The 18,566-nt window shown below is 68.7% G+C and overlaps 2 protein-coding genes across 3 annotated transcripts; both read right to left on the reverse strand.

The window, feature by feature from the left end:
* Window positions 1-297: 297 nt before the first annotated feature.
* Window positions 298-13,191, reverse strand: Ncln (nicalin). 2 transcript variants are annotated; one of them, XM_026404360.2, is made up of 15 exons: window positions 12,920-13,191; window positions 8,865-9,055; window positions 8,318-8,462; window positions 6,919-7,013; window positions 5,507-5,587; window positions 4,679-4,782; window positions 3,187-3,275; window positions 2,964-3,103; window positions 2,677-2,855; window positions 1,742-1,829; window positions 1,581-1,619; window positions 1,301-1,461; window positions 765-818; window positions 569-647; window positions 298-439 (listed from the first exon to the last, which is right to left on the reverse strand). In XM_026404360.2, the coding sequence occupies exons 1-15, from the start codon at window positions 13,101-13,103 to the stop codon at window positions 380-382; spliced, it is 1,689 nt and encodes a 562-aa protein (XP_026260145.1). In that variant the 5' UTR covers window positions 13,104-13,191; the 3' UTR covers window positions 298-379. The 2 variants fall into 2 exon arrangements, with proteins under 2 accessions (XP_026260145.1, XP_026260144.1); XM_026404359.2 differs by having other exon boundaries at window positions 1,301-1,464.
* A 3,671-nt stretch (window positions 13,192-16,862) lies between these two features.
* S1pr4 (sphingosine-1-phosphate receptor 4) lies at window positions 16,863-18,018 on the reverse strand. Its single transcript, XM_026404442.2, has one exon. The coding sequence runs from the start codon at window positions 18,012-18,014 to the stop codon at window positions 16,863-16,865; it is 1,152 nt and encodes a 383-aa protein (XP_026260227.2). The 5' UTR covers window positions 18,015-18,018.
* Window positions 18,019-18,566: the final 548 nt, after the last annotated feature.

Genomic DNA, 18,566 nt, shown 5'->3' on the forward strand with positions numbered 1-18,566 from the left:
AGGCTGCAGCCAGCAAGTGGGAGAAGGGAGAAGTGTCACCACACCCAGGTCAGCAGCAGGGTGGAGAGGAGACCTGGGCGTCCAGGGGCGTCCAGGACAGCCAGCTGCCAAGGTCAGGATCGGGCCTGACCCCAGCTCTGCAGCTGGGCTTCCTCCGTAAGGTGCGTGTGCTGGGCAGGCCCCGGGCTGGGGCTCGTCCACGCTGGCTCCCGCGTCCGAGGCCTGGCCCCAGCCAGCTCCGCGCCCTCCTCCGGGGGAGTCCATGGCAAAGAGAAAGAAAGACGCCCCAGGCCTGGAGAGCGGCTCGGAAACTGTAATTCAGTGTCAACGGCCAGGGGTGCTGTCCTTCCTGCGTGGCGGGCGCGGACGGGTGGCCGGGTCACTGTGTCTTGGCCTTTACCAGTAGCCTCTGCACGGTCTTGTAGAGGAGGTCAAAGTGCTGGGGGCGGCAGGGCCAGAGGTGAGGCCATGGGGACCTGGGAGGCTGAGGCGCTGCAGGCTGCTGCCTCTAGGCTGGGCGGAGGCCTGGCGGGCCCACCCCGTCCCGGAGGCCCTGCCCGCCGCTCACCTGGACTGCCGTGTAGGCCATCCCGAGGTAGGCGCCGATGCAGACGGCCAGGAGCAGGTCGAAGATAGCCGGCTTGACCCTGGGGGAAGCAGGGGCCCGTGTGGCCAGGGAAGAGCAGGGTCAGTCAGGGCCAGCATGGCCGTCTCCCCGGGTCCGTGGCCCGTGGCCCGCTTGGCTGTCATAGGCTGCCACTCACCTGTAGGCGTTCATCACCTGCTTCAGCTGGTCATAGAAGACGAACTCGGGGTCCCTGGGGAGACAGGATGTGCTCAGAGGTCAGCCAACACTGGCACGCCAGGCTGTGCCCTGTCCCCACAGCCTCTGGGACCAAGACAGAGGCCAGTGGTCCAGGTACCAGATCTCCCAGACATTGGGCCATCCACCGTCCCCACAGGGAGGCTGCAGGGATTCTCCTGTCACCTGCCCGCGTTCTTCTGAAGGCGTTAAAATGTGCTCTTGAAAACTGAAAGGGCTGGGAAAGACCCCGGCCCAGGGCGCGGCCCTGCCTGGTGCCGCAAGGAGGGCCAGCCAAGGCACCAGGGCCCTACGAGGCGCCTGAGGGTGGAAGGCGGCCGGCAGAGGCCCAGCGGCACACCTGCCTGGCCTCCAGGTAGCGGCAAGGGCTGGATGCCCGCCGTCTGGCAGGGACCTGCTTGGGGGCACCTGCGTCTCTACTTATCCTTCCTTCCTCCTGCTCCTATCTGCTGCGCCCGGTGCGGCCCAGACGCCCACCGCTTGTCGGCCTTCACGTGGTGCTGCCGCACGTCCTTCAGGTAGCGGCTCAGGAAGTGCTCCAGCGTGCTCAGGAAGGTGCCGTCCTTGTCCAGCAGCTGTGCAGCCCGCGGCTGGTTGGTGAGCCAGTCCATCACCGAGTCCAGCTGCTCCTGCTGGACCTGCTGCAGGAAGGCGGCCAAGGTCACAGCAGCCCTGGGCCCGGCACTGGCCGGCCCCGCCCCACCGGCCCTGCCCATGCCCCCCCCCCCGCCCACATGGCCCCACCCACGGCCCTTACCATCTGCTCGGTGAACACGGGCATGTCTGGCGGGGTGCCCTGCAGAGACAAGAGGTGCAGGCTGCTGCCCCGGCCCACGGTGTCCAGGCACAAGAGGAGTCAGGGGCACAGCGGCCCCGAGTCCACCTGGACAGCGGTGGGGGCTCGCAGGCGGGGCTCACCTTCTCTGTCAGGTTGTATATGACCCGCGTCAGGGCCTCCGCGATGATCCTCGTGTTGCGCGTCAGGGTCTTCGAGTCCACCCGGGACCTGCAGGGAGGGCGCGGGAGGGTCCCTCGCGGTCAGGTGGTTTCTGAGCATGGGCAGGGCCCACAGCGGACAGGACGACAGGAGCGGTACTCGGCATGGGCAGCTGAGCCCTGGGGACACGCGCGCTGCCCTGCATGCCTCCTGCCTAGCAGGGAGCTGAGGGCAGACCTCCAACACCTGTGCAGGGGCCGACAGTGTCCCCAGAGCTCGCGTCCACCTCGGACCACGCCCCAACGGTGAACAAGGCCTGGCACACAGGCCTGTGGAGATATGGCCACACTTGTGTGGGTGGACCCATGTCTGGTGCCTGGCCTCCTCGTGAGGAGACCCGGGGATGGCCCACGTCAATGGAGGTGTGACCAGCACACGGCCGCCATCCAGGCAACTAGGCCCTGGTGCGCGAGGACCTCCCTACAGGCTGTGAGGACATGGCCCCGAGGATGGGAATAGCCCTGGGGCTGCAGGCCCTGTCTGCGGCCCTGTCCTGTGGCCCTAGGGCACCGGGGGAAAGGCGCCCTCAGCCAGGGCAGAGGGTGGCACAGCCCAGGCCCGCCCAGCAGGGCCCCTCACACACCTCACAGGGGCCCAGTCTGCTGCAGCCCAGAGAACCCAGTGCCCACAATGTCCTGGGGGAGCCCTGGTCTGGACTGTGGGTGGCAGATGGTGACGGGCAGGGTGGGCCAGGGGCAGCGGCCTGGACTGCGGCCCCACTCTTGCCACCCTCCTTAGCCCCTGGTCCCTGACGTGCCGCCGCTTCCCCTGCCTGGTGGAGACTCCTCCCAGGCTCCAGGCCCCTGTCCTGCGGTCACCCGCCCCATTGGGCTAAGGAAGCTCTGGAAGGCCTCACCGCACGTCCATGATGCTGCTGCGCTGGCCGTCACGGTGGCTCTCCAGGTGGGACAGGGTGAAGGCGGGCAGCCGGCGGATGGCAAAGCGCTCGTGCTCCCAGGCCAGCACGTCGTCGGCCAGGTTGATCTTCTTGTGCACCATGGAGAACCGTACCTCGGGGAACTGGTGGGCGGCTACCTGCACCCGCAGCGCTGTCAGGGTGGCCCTGCCGGCCATTCCCCGATGCCCCACAGCCCGAGGCAGGTCCGGCGCCCCCCACCCGGCCACAGTGGCCACAGCACCCACCGTTTCCAGCTCCCGCAGGAAGGCGTGCTGCAGGGTCCCCTCCCGGGGCGGCCTGGACACGTGCAGGTGCAGGCTGCTGCCCCGGCCCACGGTGTCCAGGCACAGGACGAAGGCCACGTTGTCCTGGAGCAGGCTGGAGTCTGTGGGCGTCGAGGGTTTTGAGGTGGCAGCAGCCAGGAGGAGGCCCGTCGCCCCTGGGTGCTGCTCTGCCCCGGCCACCCACCTGTGTGGTCCAGGTTGTCCTCCAGCCAGCGCTTGGTCCCCTGGTAGTTAAACTTGCCTCCTCCAGAAGCGAAGAACAGGAGGTTGTACCTGGGGGGGAGCCTCGGGTCACAGCCAGCACCCTGGGCGGAGGACGGGCAGCTCGTGGGCCTCTGCCCTGGGCTGCGGACACTGGGGCCGTTCTCTGGTGCAGCGTCCCTGCCTCCACCGCCTCCAGGCCAAGAGTCCCCAGCCACGAGGCCACACGTCCCCAGACACTGAGTGGGGTGACGGGGGGGGGTGTGGGGGGAGGCTGTCTCAGGTGAAGGCCCACTGCAGCGGCTTCGAGCTCCTGGAGAGCAGGAGACACTGGGCTGGTGGCCCGGGGTGTAGACGCCAGGAAGACAGAGGGGTCTCCTGGCACCGTCCACTTGCCAGGGCCACCCTGCGCTTCCAAGGTGGCCAGCTGCATTGACAGCCATGGGGCTTGGCCCTGCCTGGAGCCCCCCAGGGAGGTCCCCCTGCCTCCCACTGTCCCTGCCTGAGGCAAACTGTCCCCCAAATTCACACTCCTGGGCCTCCAGGTGGCATTCCGTGGAAACAGGGTCGTGGTCAACACCAACTGTGAGAAGGTGGCTATTGTGGGGCCAGGAGGCCACTGAGCCTGGTGGCTGGACCCCGGGTAGAGGAGACACGGGCACCAGGCGGCCCTGGGACGACAGAGACTGCAGGTCCACGGGCACCTGGGCCAGGAGTTGGCTCTTCCCTCGGGCCGGGATTTCAGATGGACGCCGGAGGACACCTCAGAGCAGGGCACATGCTCACGAAGGGCGTGTCAGGGCGAGAGACCATCAGAACAGCCTTCACACTGTGCCAGGGCCCCAGGCTGCCCGCCACTGCCCCTGAGCAAGCAAGACAACTGCCCAGAGCGAGTCCCTGGACGATCTACAGGCCATCTGGCCAGGGCCACAGTCCACACACAGCTGCGTCCAGAAGGGACTGCGTCTGTGGTATCCCAGGCAAGAACGCCGAGGGGCCCCTGTGCAGCTGCTTGCTCCAAGCTCCTGAGTCCGCAGTGCTGTCACCTGCTCCAAGGGGCCATTCACCCTGTGCCCCGTGGCCTGGCTGCGACAGCTCAGCAGGTGACAGACAAGTGTCCGCTGCCCAGTGCCACAGGTGGGACAGGCCCCTGCTGCTGGCTGCAGGCGCAGATGCTCTGCACACGGCCACAGTCACTAGGCAGCACCCGGGACGAGAGGCTGGGGACATTCTGGGCACAGCGGCCCTGACTTCTCCAAGCAGCTACCCCGGCTCTCCAGGGGACCCTGCGCTAGGGGACACTGGTGGCTGTCACGACTGGGGTGTCCTGTCCTGGAGCAGGTGGGGCCGGACACTGCTCAGCAGGATGCCACCAGAGTGTGACGGGCCGCTGCACGCCAGCACCTCACGCCTTCACCATTGGCCAGAGCCCTGCCCGCCGCCCGCCCGCCCGCCCACCGGGTGCCAGCACTCACGCCGCGTGGGTGCGCTTATAGGTGTAGAGCCTGGAGAAGAGCCGGGCCAGCTCCAGCAGCACCGAGACACCACTCCCGTTGGAGTCCGCGCCCAGGGACAGCCACTGCGGAGAGACAGCCCACCGCCAGCGGTCACCGAGAACCCCCACCAGGCTCGCCTCTGGCCCGGCTCCGGCCCCCGGCTGGACGGCTAGCCCCTCTGCCTTGCCTGACTGACCGCATCCCACACCTGCAGGCCGAGGCCCCAGCAAGGTCCGACCGGCTCCCTGAGGACAGCACCCAGGCCGCCCGGCCTCCGCCCGGCCCTGCGCGTGACAGCTGCCCAGCCTGGTGCCCAGCTGCAGGGCACCGTCCGACCACCTGCCCCTGCCTTCACCTCATCTGTACGTCCTAACACGGGGTCCCCTGTGGGTGACAAGTGGCTCTGGGGAAGAGGAAAGCGTTGGGACCACCCAGGGGCACAGTGGTCCCTGAGGGACGCTGTGCTCGGTGTCCCCTGAGGGGAAGCACCAGAACCGGCGGGTCTAGGGCCGACGAGGAGACGGGGACTGCTCCTGGGGACGGGCTTCCTTCTGGGGTGACACGATGCTCGGGAACGAGACTGAGGCCCGGGATGTGCCAGGACACTGGCTGGACACTCCTGTCCTGCAGAGCTCACCCCAGCAGCTCGGGGTTGGGGCAGGGGACGCAGGCCCGAGGCCAGGCGCTGTCTCTGGAGGAGGGACAGGAGGGCGGGGACACGCCGAGCCCCGGGCCCAACCCCAGTGCCAAGACCAACAGTGAGGACGCAGCCACGGAACCCCGAGGGCTCCGGGCAGGGGCACTCACCGGGGCCACCCCGAAGGCGTCGTAGTGAGCCACGATGACGATGGTGGGCAGGTCCTCTCCACCCAGCCCCGTCAGCCGCCCCTGTGGAGAGAAAGCGTGACCTGGGACCAGCCAGATGGTGGCCGCCGCCCGCCACTCCAGCCCAGAGGGGCAAGGGGCTGGTCGCCCAGCTCCAGAAAACGCCTCCTCCCTGGGGTGTCCCGGCCCCCAGCCCCACGAGCCCCCAAGAAACCCCTGGGGACAGGGCAGAGGGGGGACAGGGCCCCATCTGCTGTGAAGCTGGCCCTGGGGAGGAGGCGGAGGAGCAGGAGGTGACCCCGACACGGCAGCCACCCGGGGCCTCTCCCGCCTCCCGGCCCCTCCAGCCTGCTCAGCCCTGGGGCCAGGCCGTCCATGGTGACTGCTCAGGAAGCCACCAAGGGAGACGTGAGCATGGGCCTGGCCCAGCCGGACATACACTCAAGGCTTGCGAGACCCACTTCCCCCAGGAAGAGGCCACCCTGCCAAGGTGACGCGGCAGGAGCCAGCCCCACTGCCTGGAGCGGAGCCACACACAGGGCCTGCCGCGGTCTGGGGCCACCACGGCACGCTCCCCTCCCCGTCACGGGCGGGAAGTCTCCCGCCTGTTTCCTGTAGCAGCCGTGGCACTCGGTTGCTGTGGCCCTGTCCAGGTGGCGCAGGCCACCAGTGACCAGGTCTCCCTGCCTCCGCCACGCTCCATGAGCTGCCCGCCAACCGGCACAGCCCAGGAGCCTCGGCAGAGACGGCCAGGCCACAAGTGACCCCAGAGGTGACGGCGGAAGAGCGGCCTGACCCTGGCTCCAGGACTGAGGCCTCTCCCCAGAAAATGGGCCGACCCCAGCCCCAGCCTCCAGCCGACAGGAGGGTCCAGGGAGTGGACCGCCAGGGCCGGCAGCTTCTGGTCCCCCCTCCTGTGAACAAGGTGACACAGAAGCTTCCAGAACTAACAACAGGTGGCCACGTGGGCAGGTTGGGCCCCAGAGGTGCGGGCGCAGGGAGCTGCCCTGAAAGCTAGGCCACAGCTTGGCGGGGCCTCAGGGAGCCGGGCAGGAAGGACCCCAGCCCGCGGCCACAACCCTGCCCGGGGCTCCTGCCCGCCCCGGCCTGGCTGCCCACCCCACGGCGCCCCACGAGCCCCTCGGTCTGGCTGACCCCGGACAGCAGAGCACCCAGGCCCTGTCACTGGGGATGAGCCCCCCGGCAGAGCCCCTGGGTCAGCTAAGCCGCTCAGAAAGAGAGCATGGCACGGCCACCCTCGTTGGCCACCCTCCTGCACGCAGCAGGGACATGGCAGACGCATCTAGAGGCCCCTCCCGGCCACTGCCCGCGGGGCTCTGGGGCCACGGGGGGCCTCCGCCTGGGGGTCAGGAGCCTGGAGGGCCGGCACTCACCTCCACGCTGGTGATGAGCCAGTCGCTCACGGCCTTGCTCTGGACCCCACTGGTGACCATCTGGAAGCCATTGGCAGTGGCCGTGTGGAGCAGCACTGGGAACAGGAGAGGGACAGGTCACCTGGGCTGGGGGCTGGCTTCCTCCAGCCGCACAGGGCACTGAGGACGTGGTGGCTGAGACCTGCACACAGGAACCCGGTGCCCCCCACCGGCTCCTGGGCACACGGCACATGCCACTGACCGCCACCCGAGGCTCTGCTGGAACCTGGCCTTCCACGGCCGACAGGGAACGGCCTCCCGGCTGAGGCCAGCTGCACACCTGGAGTCTCGAGGCCAGCGGGCTGGGGCATGGCCCGCCGCTCCCAGCGCCCAGCATGTGCGAGGCCCTGGCCCCATCCCCAGTGCCGAGGACAGCGGGGACCCTCACGACACTGGGGGCCTACAGGACGTGCCCGGGGGGCAGCCAGGGGCCCAGGAGCTGGACGTGAGGCTGGTGCAACTGCGTGAGCCTCCGTGTTCCAGGTCAGGCCACCCAGCTGTGCCCAGCACGCGGCCTCCCCCGCCGCGCCCACACTCCAAGCCCTGACCCAGCACCCCGCGGCTGCCACGCGGGAATCTCTAGGACGCCTGCGAGGATCCACGGACACCAGGCTGGGACCCTGCTCAGGCCCGAGGTGACACTCCTGTCCCTCGGGCAGCTGCTCTACGGGCACGCGGCTGAGTGAAGGGCTGCCCCTGGGACCTCAAGAACCTTGCCCACCAGCCAGGTCTCACCCACAGACGGCCACCACGGCGCTCCCCAGGAGCCAGACCAGGTCCACCTGTGTCCACGGCCCCACCTGCCCCTGGGGCTGGGAGGAGCCAGGGCCCCGCATGCCCAGCCGGCCGCACCCCGGCCTTTGCCTTTCATTCTGGACAGGGGCTCGCTAGGTGGCCCGGGCGGGCCTGGACTTGCTGGCCACCTGCCTCGGCCTCTGCGTGGTGGGATGACAGGAGGGGCCACCACATTGCTGCCCTGCGGCTCCTTACGCCCCCATCCGGGTCCCTTTGTCTTTCCCCCGTGGAACAGGGACGCCAGGCCAGCTCCACCCCAGCCCCTGCTGTCCACAGGTGGAGGCCGGGCAGCTCCTCCAGCTGACCTCCCCACCTTCCCCAGGGCACAGCCGCGTCCTTCCCCAGGAGTGCGCCGACCCACGCGACCCCCAGGTGGTGATGCAGCGGCCTCCTCGCAGAGGCTGGCCCAGAGGGGACGAGCAGGCCGTGTCCCGCAGAGCGGAAATGGGGGCACAGGGCCCGAGGCTGTGCCGGGGCCCGCTGCAGCACCTGGCCACAGGCTGGGCGGCCCCCGACCTGGCCTCTGCTCAGGGACGCCTCCCGCCCTGCCCAGGCCGGAGCCTACCTTCGGCGGCAGAGGCAGAGCCCTGGGAGGCGGAGGCGGCCTGGGTCTGCTCGTAGATGGACAGCAGGGCCTCGTCCTCCACGGCAAAGTACACGGGGACGATGGTCTCCATGGCCAGCATCTCAGGCTCGATCTCCATGAATTGCTGGGGGAGGGAGTGGGCAGGCTGCTGACTAGGGGCCTGGCGTGGCCACTCCTGGGGGCAGCGGGCCCTGGGGTGGGGCAGCTCCACCTGGGTCTCCGGTGGGTGCCACCAGGTCCCCTTGATTGACAAGGGCTCCTCCCCAGGCCACTGACAATGTCTGAGGCTGAGTCTTTCTCCGGGGTGGGCGTCCTGGGTGCTGCAAGGTGCTGGGCAGTGTCCCTGGCCTCCACTCACTCCAGGCCAGGACACCCCAGACCCAAATGACATCTGAGAGCACTCAGTGTCTCCTGGGGACAAAGCTGCCCCCAGGGAGCATCAGTGCTCAGAGAGGCACAGCAGCCTGCCTCAGGTCACACAGCTGACCCGGAACCACAGCCTCTGTCCTGGCGAGGGAGGGCTCACCCGCACGACGTCCTGGGGCACAGCGGCCATGGCCCGCGGCAGGATGATGACCACGGCCCCCGCCGACTGCCGCAGGGCCTTCTGGTACTGCTCGTAGGAGAAGTCCGCCAGCCGCATGAGCACGCAGCGCCGGCTCAGCACGTCCGCGTCCATCGTGCGTGCCTCCGTGTTGAGCACTGCGTTCCGGGTGCCTGCGGGGACGGGCCACCTCAGTCTGGCAGCCCCAGGCATGGGCGGTGCTGGCCACAGCCTGACTGCCAAGTGCCAGAAAAAGGCAGAGTCCCTTCCCCTCGGGGACGCAGCCCCCAACCCGCAGGGAAACCCCAGCGCAGCCGGACACGGCCAGGCCCTGCCGCTCGGCCAGGGTCAGGAGGACCCGCCCGCTTGCAGCCCTGGCCAGTGCGCCTCCAGATGGCCTCAGTCCTGCATGCAAAGGCAGCAAACGAAGGGGTCACCCGGGGGTGGCTGGGCGCAGGGGGACCCGGGCATGGGGCAGCGGTGTCAGACGGGCCCTGGTTCCGGAGGGCTCTCACAGGGCCAGGCTGACCCCCGCACGGGCACAAGAGGACAGACCCCCGGGTGGCCTCGACACAAGCTTTCTAGAAAACCAGGGGCTGTAGCAGCACGGGCCCCGGGCCACCCTGAGCACGTCCAGGGAGGGCAGGGGGCCCTGAAGGCCTGGTGCCGTCGTCTGGCCCCGACAGGGCCCAGGGCCCACGAGGCCACGCGCGACTCCTGGTATCAGCTGGGGCCGTGCGGGGACTGCAGCCCCGGGCCTCCTGCCAGGGACTGGTGGCCAGAGCCCCGCTCCCCCCTGCTGCCTGCCTGCACCCTCAGCCCAGCCCTGGACAGTCCACGTCCACTCTGGGGCTCGGGCAGGGGATGCCCAGCAGCTGCCTGTGTCCGCGCCGACCCACTCCCTCAGCGAGCACTGGAGCGGGGGACGGGCAGAGGCCAGGTCCCTCCAGGGCCCCAAGACAAGCCGCGGGCACCCTGGGCTCCTCGGCACTGTGGACACAGGGCTGGTCACTCTGGGTGGTGTCCCAGGCCTGGCAAGGTGCTGAGCAGTGTCCCCGTCTCTGCCCCTACAGATCAGGACACCACAGGCGTGACAGCCACACGTCCCCAGACGTCAGTGTCCCTTGGGCGCAGAACCACTTGTGGTGAGACCCCCTGCCCGGCCCCTAACTGCCTCCGTCCCCTCTCTCCTGAGAGCCTGGGCCAGCCACGTGGACAGCACGGCCACAGACACGGCCACCCGGCAGCCCCGGAGGCCCGGCCGGCCGAGCTGCCCTTCCCGCCTTGCAGGAGCCCCTGGGCCACAGCAGGTCTGGGCACTGGCTCCTGGCTCTCCCGGGTCACCAAGGTCCACCCGCGGCAGCCTCTCCACAGCGTGAAGGGATGGCCCCACCTGTGCGCCCACCAGGGCAGCGTCCTCCAAGGGGCACTGACCGCTGAGCTCTGCGGGGCCTGGTCCTCGAGCGCACCAGGAACAGGTGAGCCCACCGAGGGACAAGGGATGGCAGGTCGTACCCCATGGGCAGCCCCAAGGTCAAAGGCCAAAGGCAAGGGACCAAGGTCTCAGACATCCCAAATGACACCAGGCGGAGCCGGCAGGTGACGCAGACCAGGCCAGGTGTGGCCCGGCCTCCGGCTCGAGACCCTAGCAGGAAGTGGAGAAGACCCTGTCCCACGGCGGCCGGGCGACTGACAGCTGGCGGGGCTCAGGGCACAGCCCCACCCAGCAGACCTCACAGGCTCCTGGCCATGCGAGCCCCGCCCAGGGACGGGCCAGCTCTCCGCCCAGGCCAAGGCCACCCTTCCACCCTCGCCCACACGGTGTGGCCAGCTCAGCCCACTGTCCCCTATTCCTCCCTGGCACAGGCCCAGGGGCCAGGCTTGTGGGCACTCACAAGGGCCACCACCCAGATCCCTGGCCCTGAGGGGAAGCGGACAGGGGCGCAAGCAAGGAGCAGCCAGGCCGGGGGGGTCAGAGTGCCACCGCAGGAGGGGCTAGCTGGGCCACTGGCTGGGCACCTGCTCTGCCCCCACACCTGCCCACGTTTCCCAACAGGGCCACAGGAAGTTGGGCAAGGAGCAGGCAGCGGGCAGGGGCAGCGCTGAGGCCCGGGGCCAGGGGAGGGGTCATGGCTGAGTGTCCTCAGGCCTGTCCTGTCCTGCCTGCCCGCACAGGCTCCCGGACCAGCCTCCCGGACACACCACGCAGAACAGGGGCCACCTGACAGGCCCTGCGACCCCCCAGTCTTTCTGGCCTGGCAGGGGGAGGCCAGATCCAGGGGAAGGCCACACCCACGCGGGGCCAGCAGCTTCTGGGCAGCTCATCAAGGACCAAGAAAAAGTGGGGTTCAGGGAGGAGGACACATAGGGTCAGAAAAAAGAATGGGAAGGGCCCAGGACCAGGAGAAGGACCCAGGACCGGGGAGAGGCCAGGGAAGGGAGGTCTGGAAGAAGGGCCAGCAGGGAGGCAGCAGGCAGAGGCTGGGGGCAGCAGGCAGAGGCTGGGAGGGAGGAGGCAAAGGCCTGGAGGCGCAGAGGAACCGAAGGTCCCACAAACTCGGCCAACTTCTGAGGGCAAGGCTGTAGAATGGGGTCACTCCGGCTGCCTGCAGGGGCAGCACTAGGCCCAGGTGGGCAGCCCCCTGAGGGGCTGGTAACAAGTGGGGTGCGCAGGAAGGACAGGTGGAGATGAGCCGGGCAGGGGCGGTGACACGGGACATGGAGAAGCAGGGTGCCCGAGGTCTGCGGCTGGCATTCTGAACTGTGGACTCTTCTAGACAAACCTCCTGTACTCCAGGGCTGTGCTGCCCGGCTAGGTAGCTGCTGGCCACATGTGGCCGCTTGAATTTGTTATAGTTAAATAGCACTAAACACCACATCCAAGGCCACCAGAGGCTGGCAGCTCCCAGACCAGACAAGAGACGCAGTTCCACTGGACAGCGCCCTTCAAGACCTGTCCCAGGGCAGAGGCCGGACAGCTCGAGGGAAGTGCTCATTCTAATCCACGGCCCCTCAGCGCGGGGGACACTAGGCTGGACAGTCGCCTGGGGAGAGAGGGGTCCTGAGCAGTGTCCCTGGCCTCCACCACTCCAGGGCAGGACACCCCAGGCATGACAACCACATGTCCCCGGACATGGCCCAGGGTCTCCGGGGCTGACAAACCATCACTCTAGAAAGAAACGAGGCCACTTTGGGCAGAGGGAATCCAAGAGGCCATGGGAATCTGGCTCCCGGGGCCTGGCAGAGGCTGGTCCACAGGCCGGGGCTAGCCTCCAGCAGTCCCCCATATGGCCCTGAACGTGCACAGGGGACCCTGACAGGAGGGCAAGACTCGACTCTGGGGTCAGACTGGAGGGAAGGCAAACCAGACACCAGAAGATTCTGGAACCCACTATGGCTGGAGCGACAGAGGGCGCTCTGACCGCGGGCACGGGAGGGGGGTGGACAGGCAGTGGGGCGGGGGACAGACGGTGGGGCGGGGGCAAGAGCTGAGCAGGCAGCTGAGCAGGTCCAGGTCAGGGGTCGTGGGTGGGACCTGAGCCAGGGTTAGGGACCCCAGGAGGCCTGGGAGAAGGGAGCAGGTGGGCTCTGGGGTGGAGGAGGTGGACGCTGGGCTGAGGGCGACGTGTGTCAACAGAAGGAACAAGAGTGAGGTCAGGGGACACCGAAAGGCAGGCCAGAAGCAGGCGGAGGCCGGCCTGGGCGAGGGATGGGGACGGAGTCGGATGGACAGGGCAGGGCGGTGGGTGCAGCGGCTGGCCGTGCGGAGAGCTGGCTGGACTGGGACGGACGGGACAGGTCAGGGCAGCCCATTGAGGGCGCACAGACCAGCGCAGGAGGGGGCCAGGGTGAGCGCCGCAGCGGACCTGGTGGACGGCAGGGGCCGGCGCAGGTGCTGGCCTGGGCCCGGCCAGGGCCGGGGGTTGGTGGCCGGCGGGCCTGGACCAGGGTCTGCCGCCCGGGCCGGGCCGGGCCGGGCCGGGCCGGCGGCGGGCTCGGCGGCGCACGCGGCGGGGCGGGGCGGGGCGCGCACGCACCGTAGGGCTGGCCCTGCAGGTCGTACTGCTGCATGCGGTACACCGTGAACTCGTGCGCGGCGTCGGCGGCGGGCAGCGGCGGGGCCACGAGCAGCAGCACCGCGGGCAAGAAGACGATGAAGCCGAGCGGCAGGCACGACGCCTTCAGCATGTTCTCCAGCACCTCGCCCGCTTCCTCCAGCATCCTGGCCGGCGGCGGGTCCGCGCGGGGCGGCGGCGGGGACGGGACGGGACGGGACGGCACGACGGGACGGCGGCCGCGGCTCCCGCGGACTCACCTCGGCATGGGCAGCCGCCGGGGTCCTGCGGGCAACGCGTCGGGCAGCCAGCGTCCGCACCGGGGTCCTGCACGCATCGCCGCGGGCAGCCTTGCGCGCGCTGCCTCTCGGGAGCTGTAGTCCGCCCGGGCGCGCGGAGCCGCCTGGGAGTTGTAGGCCCACCGCGGGCTCCCGACGGAAGCCCTGAGGGGTTGTTTCGCTAACGCTACCGGAATTTCACAGGAATCCCAAGTCGGGAACGACCTAGCTTTGGGCAGCCATTCTCCAGTGGAACTTGCTTAGACCCTGGCCTTGGCTGGGGTAGGGGCGCGGAGCGGGGAGATAAGAGACGCGGTCAGGGCGTGACCTTGCGACCTGGAAGGAAATGCGGGGGGGGGGGGAAAGCTGGAGGAGGAAGTGCCTCTCTGGCGCGCTGGTCCTCCTGGGTGTCGTGGTCCCTTCGCACGAGCACAAAGGGTCATGGGAATTGTAGTTTCTGGGGCGGGGGAATAAAATTTAAAATTCCCCCCCAATTCAAATGTCAAGCTGGCGACGGCTCAGACCTTTGCATGAGTCGAGCATCGGTGTCGTCCCGGAGCCCTGAGCGCAGCGCCTGGCCCCGGCGGGCGGCAGCGCCATTTTCGGGTGAATGAATGAGAAAAGGGTAAAACCCTTGCGGGACGGCGGCCACCGGGTGCAGGGGGCGCTGGGATTTGTAGTCTGGAGCCTGGACCACGTGCGGGGGCTGCGGCGTCCTGGTGTTCACCCTGACTTCTACTTGAGGCATAATTATACTAAGAAAAGGGAAAAAAACGTGACTTCTTAGAAATTAAAGTTTAGTCTCCGGGTGTCCTATTGATGTTTCCCTAACCTGACAGCTTAGTGTCTGGAGGCCAGGGGACCGTGATCCTCAGTAACCCACACCCCCTTGCACAGGTGGGAAGACTGAGGCCAAGGGTGCAGCCAGAGCCCCAGCCCTCATGTTGACATCCCAAGCTCCAGTGAGGTCACCCAAGGCCTCCCTTCTGTACCCTCTGAGAAGTGGCATTTGTACTAAGTAAAAGCACAAGTTCAAATCCCAGCTCCTTCCTTTCCCAGCTTTGTGGCCTCTCTGAGCCTCAGTTTCCTCAGCTGTCATAACGATGACCAGTAGCTGCAGTTCCTCACCCACCACCAGAGGCAGGTGAGGATTCGAGGTCATCGGTGCAAACTGGTTAGAGAAAGAGCCCCTGCTGTAAGCGCTCAGTCTGTGTTGGTGTTCTGAGAAGGTGCGGACGGTGTGGACCTCGGGCGGATGCGTGTCCGGCGCCTGATCCTGGACGTGGCCTCTGGGGTGTCTACACGGCAGGCTCCCCTCTCCTCCCAGGCCCAGCAGGTCCCAGAATACAGACACACAGTGGTTGCATGGATGGGTAGTGACGCCCCCAGCAGACCTGCTGAGCACCCCGTCTGCGGACCCTGCTCCGGCTGCCCCAGGAGGTGAGCAGCAGGAGAGCTGATCCTGGGGTGCATGCCTCTCACTGGCCCCGTCCCTTACACCTCTGCCCTCCGCCACCCCTGCCCCAGGCCCGGCTGACAGCTGGACCCGCAGGACCTGGTGCACTCAGTGGGGAGGCCAGCCTGGTCAGCACGAGGCCTGGCTCCCACCCCCCAACAAAACAAAAGCACGCGATGCGCGGTCTCTGGAACCTTCCCAGCCTCCCAGGAGGCCGCCGTGTCCAGCCTCACTCCACAGGTGAGGAGACAGGCCGCTGGTGCGGCTACTCAGCTCTAGACCCGGGCAGGGGGTCCCTGAGCCACCCAAGGCGCAGCTCCTGGGGACAGCTGGTGGAGGCGAGGCGGGAAAGCGGGTTCTGAGACCAGCAGGGGCTCCCAGAGCTCTGGGTCACTAGACGCCTGTGTGCATGGCCACAGGCCGGGTGCTGGGACGGCCCAGGCAGCGCCAGGGCCAGAGAGGGGCAGGTGTGGTCGGGGACTGGAGCCAGGGTGGAGGCCACCTGGGCAGCTGGCGAAGCCTGAAGGAGTCCTAGGGGCAGACGAGGGAGGCCACGTGAGGGGATGCCAGAGGTCAGCTCAAGGTCAAGCTCCCAAGGGCACAGAGACAGGCTCGGGGCTGGGCTGCCCAGGCAGAGGCAGGAAGCGGGGGTAACAGGCCCCGGCCAGGCGCCGGGAGCTTGCCCCGCACGTCCAGCGAGCATCCCTGTGTGGGCACTCGGCCAGCCTCGCGCCCAGCGGGTTCCTCCGGAAACGTGGTCCTGTGCCCAGGATCCAGCCGTCGAGCCCTGACCCCCGGGACCCCAGCAAGGGCTGCTGCTGGAAGCAGGGTCCTCCCCAGAGTCAGCAGGACTGGGGCCCGGGGGGTGGCCCCCGTCCAGTGCAGGGCGACTGAGATGGAGGGGAGCTCAGGAGAAGCTTCCAGAGCCCAGGGCACCGAGGCCGCCAGCCTCCACCAGACCCTGGAGGGGCCTCAGCAGCCAGCCCTGGCCACACCTGGACCCTGACTTCGGCCCCCAGAACCCAGCGGAGGAGTGGCCCTGCCGTCGGAGGCCGTCTGTGGCCCCAGGGAACCGACACGTGGCACCTCGACCTTCAGGTTTGTGGGTTTTAATGAGTTCTGTGGCCACGCACGGCCAGTGGGCACAGCTCCGGGCAGCGGCGGAACCAGTCGCCACCTCCGCTGCTGCGGCAGAGAAACGGCCACCTGGGTGGGCTGCCAGTGCCCAGCACCCACGGGGGCATCCCAAAGCCCCTCTCCTGAGCCCTGGGCTGGCGGGGCAAGGAAGCCCCCCGGGCTGGGCCCAGGTACGAGGAAAGCCCAGGTTCCTGCCGGCCCGGGCCCCGGGCCTCACGGCTGCCATTTAATGTAAACTAGGTCAACGGAGTGTCCTGACACGGTGGCTCTGTTCTCCACTCTCGGCACAGCTGCAGGCCAGAGGCAGAACGCGTCCGCGTCACTGGACGGTCCCCCTGGGTGCAGGTGCCCTGGCAGCACCTGCCTGTCACCCTGGGTTCTGTGATGAGCTGGGGTCACAATGGGGGGGGACACAGGCCGGGGGCTGGGCCTCGTCCTCCCCGCTGGCCCCCATCTGGGGCCCCCAGAAGATGCGGACGTAGAGCTGGGGAAGAAGTCCATCCCCCAAGGGGAGTGACCGAGAAGAGAAAGTGCACTCGTCACCGGCCTGCCCAGTGTCCTGCAGCGCAGGGAGCGGCTGCCACACACACTCACACACACTCACACACACACACACACACACACACACACAGTCTACCCCGGCAGACACACCCCTCTCAGGACCACACTCCCAAGCACACGTGCGTGACCCTGCGGCAAGGACACACCTGCCCCTGCACACAGCCAGCAGCCGTGGCCCGCGCGTCGTCACCCGTGCACACAGGCTCCTTGGCGACCTGGGCACCGCCCCTGCAGTCCAGGCCTCAGCCCCCCAGCCCGCCCCTCACAGCCGCAGCTCTGTGGCCCAGGAGGGCCGGGTCTTCCCCCAGCCCCCCCCAACCCCCCGGAGCCGGGGCCTGGCCCACCTGCCACCTGCTGCAGGTGCTCTCCGCCGTGGTGGACAGTGGCCGCCCTGTCCAGGGCCCCAGGGAAAGCCGCTCGGCATCGGCAGGAAGGCCACAGGGCCGGGTGCCCCCTCTCGTGGGCCTGGCGGGTGCCTGTGCCCAGCGCTGCCTCAGACGCTGCGCACGCTGGAGATGCTGGACAGGGGCTCCCGCATCCTGAAGCTGAGCGACCGGGAGCCCCGGAAGCTGTCCCTGGGTCTCAGTGAGCTGTCCGTGGTGGACGCTCCAGAGTGGGCCTCGGTGGCCCGGGTCAGGCAGTCCCCGGGGCCGCGCAGGCCGAGCCGGAGGCACCCGCAGCAGAGGAAGGCCAGCACGGCCCGGCACACCTCCCGGCTGCGGAAGGAGTAGATCAGGGGGTTGATGGCCGAGTTGAGCACGGCCAGCGCCAGGATCCAGTCCATGCCCCGCAGGTACTCCTGGGCCCAGACGGTGGAGCCGAAGGTGTCGGCCAGCAGCAGGCAGAAGAGCGGGCCCCAGCACACCACGAAGGCCACCAGGATCATGAGGACCGTCTTGAGCAGCCGGCGGGACTTGCGTCGGGCCGGGGCGCGCAGGGCCTTCTGCCCGTTGGCCTGCACCACCCGGAAGATGGCCCCGTAGAGGGCCAGGATGGCGGCCAGGATGCAGGCGAAGACCACCACGCAGAAGAGGACGTAGTCCTTGGCGTAGAGGGGCAGCAGGCTGGAGCAGCGCTCGAAGGCACACACGCAGTTCCAGCCCAGCAGGGGCAGCAGCCCCAGCAGCCCGGCCAGCAGCCAGCAGAGGCCGATGAAGCCGTAGACGCGGCCCGTCTTGGTGGCCCCGCTCTCGGCCACCGGCCGCACCATGGTGGCGAAGCGCTCGCCCGCGGTGAAGAGCAGGCTGAAGGTGGAGGCCGCCAGGGCCGCGAAGAGCAGGCCCTCCCGCAGGAACCAGTGTGCGGGCGCCAGGCGGAAGGTGCGGGCCCCGGACAGCAGCACGTTGGCCAGGTAGGCCAGGCCGGTGAGCAGGTCGCTCAGCGTGATGTTGACCAGGCAGTAGTAGACCCAGCGCCGGGAGCGCATGCGGGTGGTGATGGCCGCCAGCACCAGCAGGTTCTCCAGCACCACCAGGCCCCCGGCCGCCGCCGAGAGCCCGCGCAGGGCCCCCAGGCCGTCCTCCGGCCCCCCGCGCCCCGCCAGCCGGCCAGAGTGGTTGTAATGCAGGACGATGAGCCGGCTGTGCCCACCGGCCGCCAGTTGGTGGCAGGTGTCCAGGGGCAGCGGGCCCCCCGTGGTGTTCATGGCCTCCGGGGCAGACTGAGGCCCGGGCAGGGTGGAGCTGGCTGCCGGCCTCGGTTTCCTGTTGTTTGAAATTTCCTGTTTTGTTCAAGGTACCCCCAGGGTGGGGGCCGGCCAGGGCGGGGAGGGGCATCCCAACGGCTGGCGGGCTCTGCCCGAGACACCCCATGGGCCCCGCCTGCCCCCGCGGGTCCTCGAAAGCAGAAGGGGAGGGGGCCACCTGGCACTCGCCACCCCTCCCTGCCTGTCCCCAGGAGCACCCACCCGCTCCCCAGCTGCCGCAGCCAGGCCTGCACACAGCAGGGGCTTAATAAGCGCTTGTCACCAGCTGCCCACAAAGCCCCTCTCCTCAGGGCCCACCTGGGTCACCTGCTGCGGTCGTTGAGGGGGCTGGGCCAGGCTGGGGCTCCCCAAGGCAGCCTCGCACCCTGGAGCCTGGCTCAGGGGAGGTACCAGGGACAGCTCACCAGGCCCCTCACCAGCCACGGAGGAGGGCCACGGAGGAGGGCCACGGAAGACCCACTGTCCCTCCCACCCTGGGCCCATGTAGTCATC

The sequence above is a fragment of the Urocitellus parryii genome, chromosome 3, assembly GCF_045843805.1.
Source record: "Urocitellus parryii isolate mUroPar1 chromosome 3, mUroPar1.hap1, whole genome shotgun sequence".
Classification (NCBI taxonomy): domain Eukaryota; kingdom Metazoa; phylum Chordata; class Mammalia; order Rodentia; family Sciuridae; genus Urocitellus; species Urocitellus parryii.

Excerpts from the sequence above, each read along its gene's own strand:
- Ncln (XM_026404359.2), bottom strand. The coding sequence starts at position 13,103 with ATGCTGGAGGAAGCGGGCGAGGTGCTGGAGAACATGCTGAAGGCGTCG. Across the intron at positions 3,104-3,186 it reads GGACAACCTGGACCACACAG|ACTCCAGCCTGCTCCAGGAC; the intron begins GTGGGTGGCCGG and ends CGACGCCCACAG. Across the intron at positions 819-1,300 it reads CACGTGAAGGCCGACAAGCG|GGACCCCGAGTTCGTCTTCT; the intron begins GTGGGCGTCTGG and ends CTGTCTCCCCAG.
- S1pr4 (XM_026404442.2), bottom strand. The coding sequence starts at position 18,014 with ATGAACACCACGGGGGGCCCGCTGCCCCTGGACACCTGCCACCAACTG.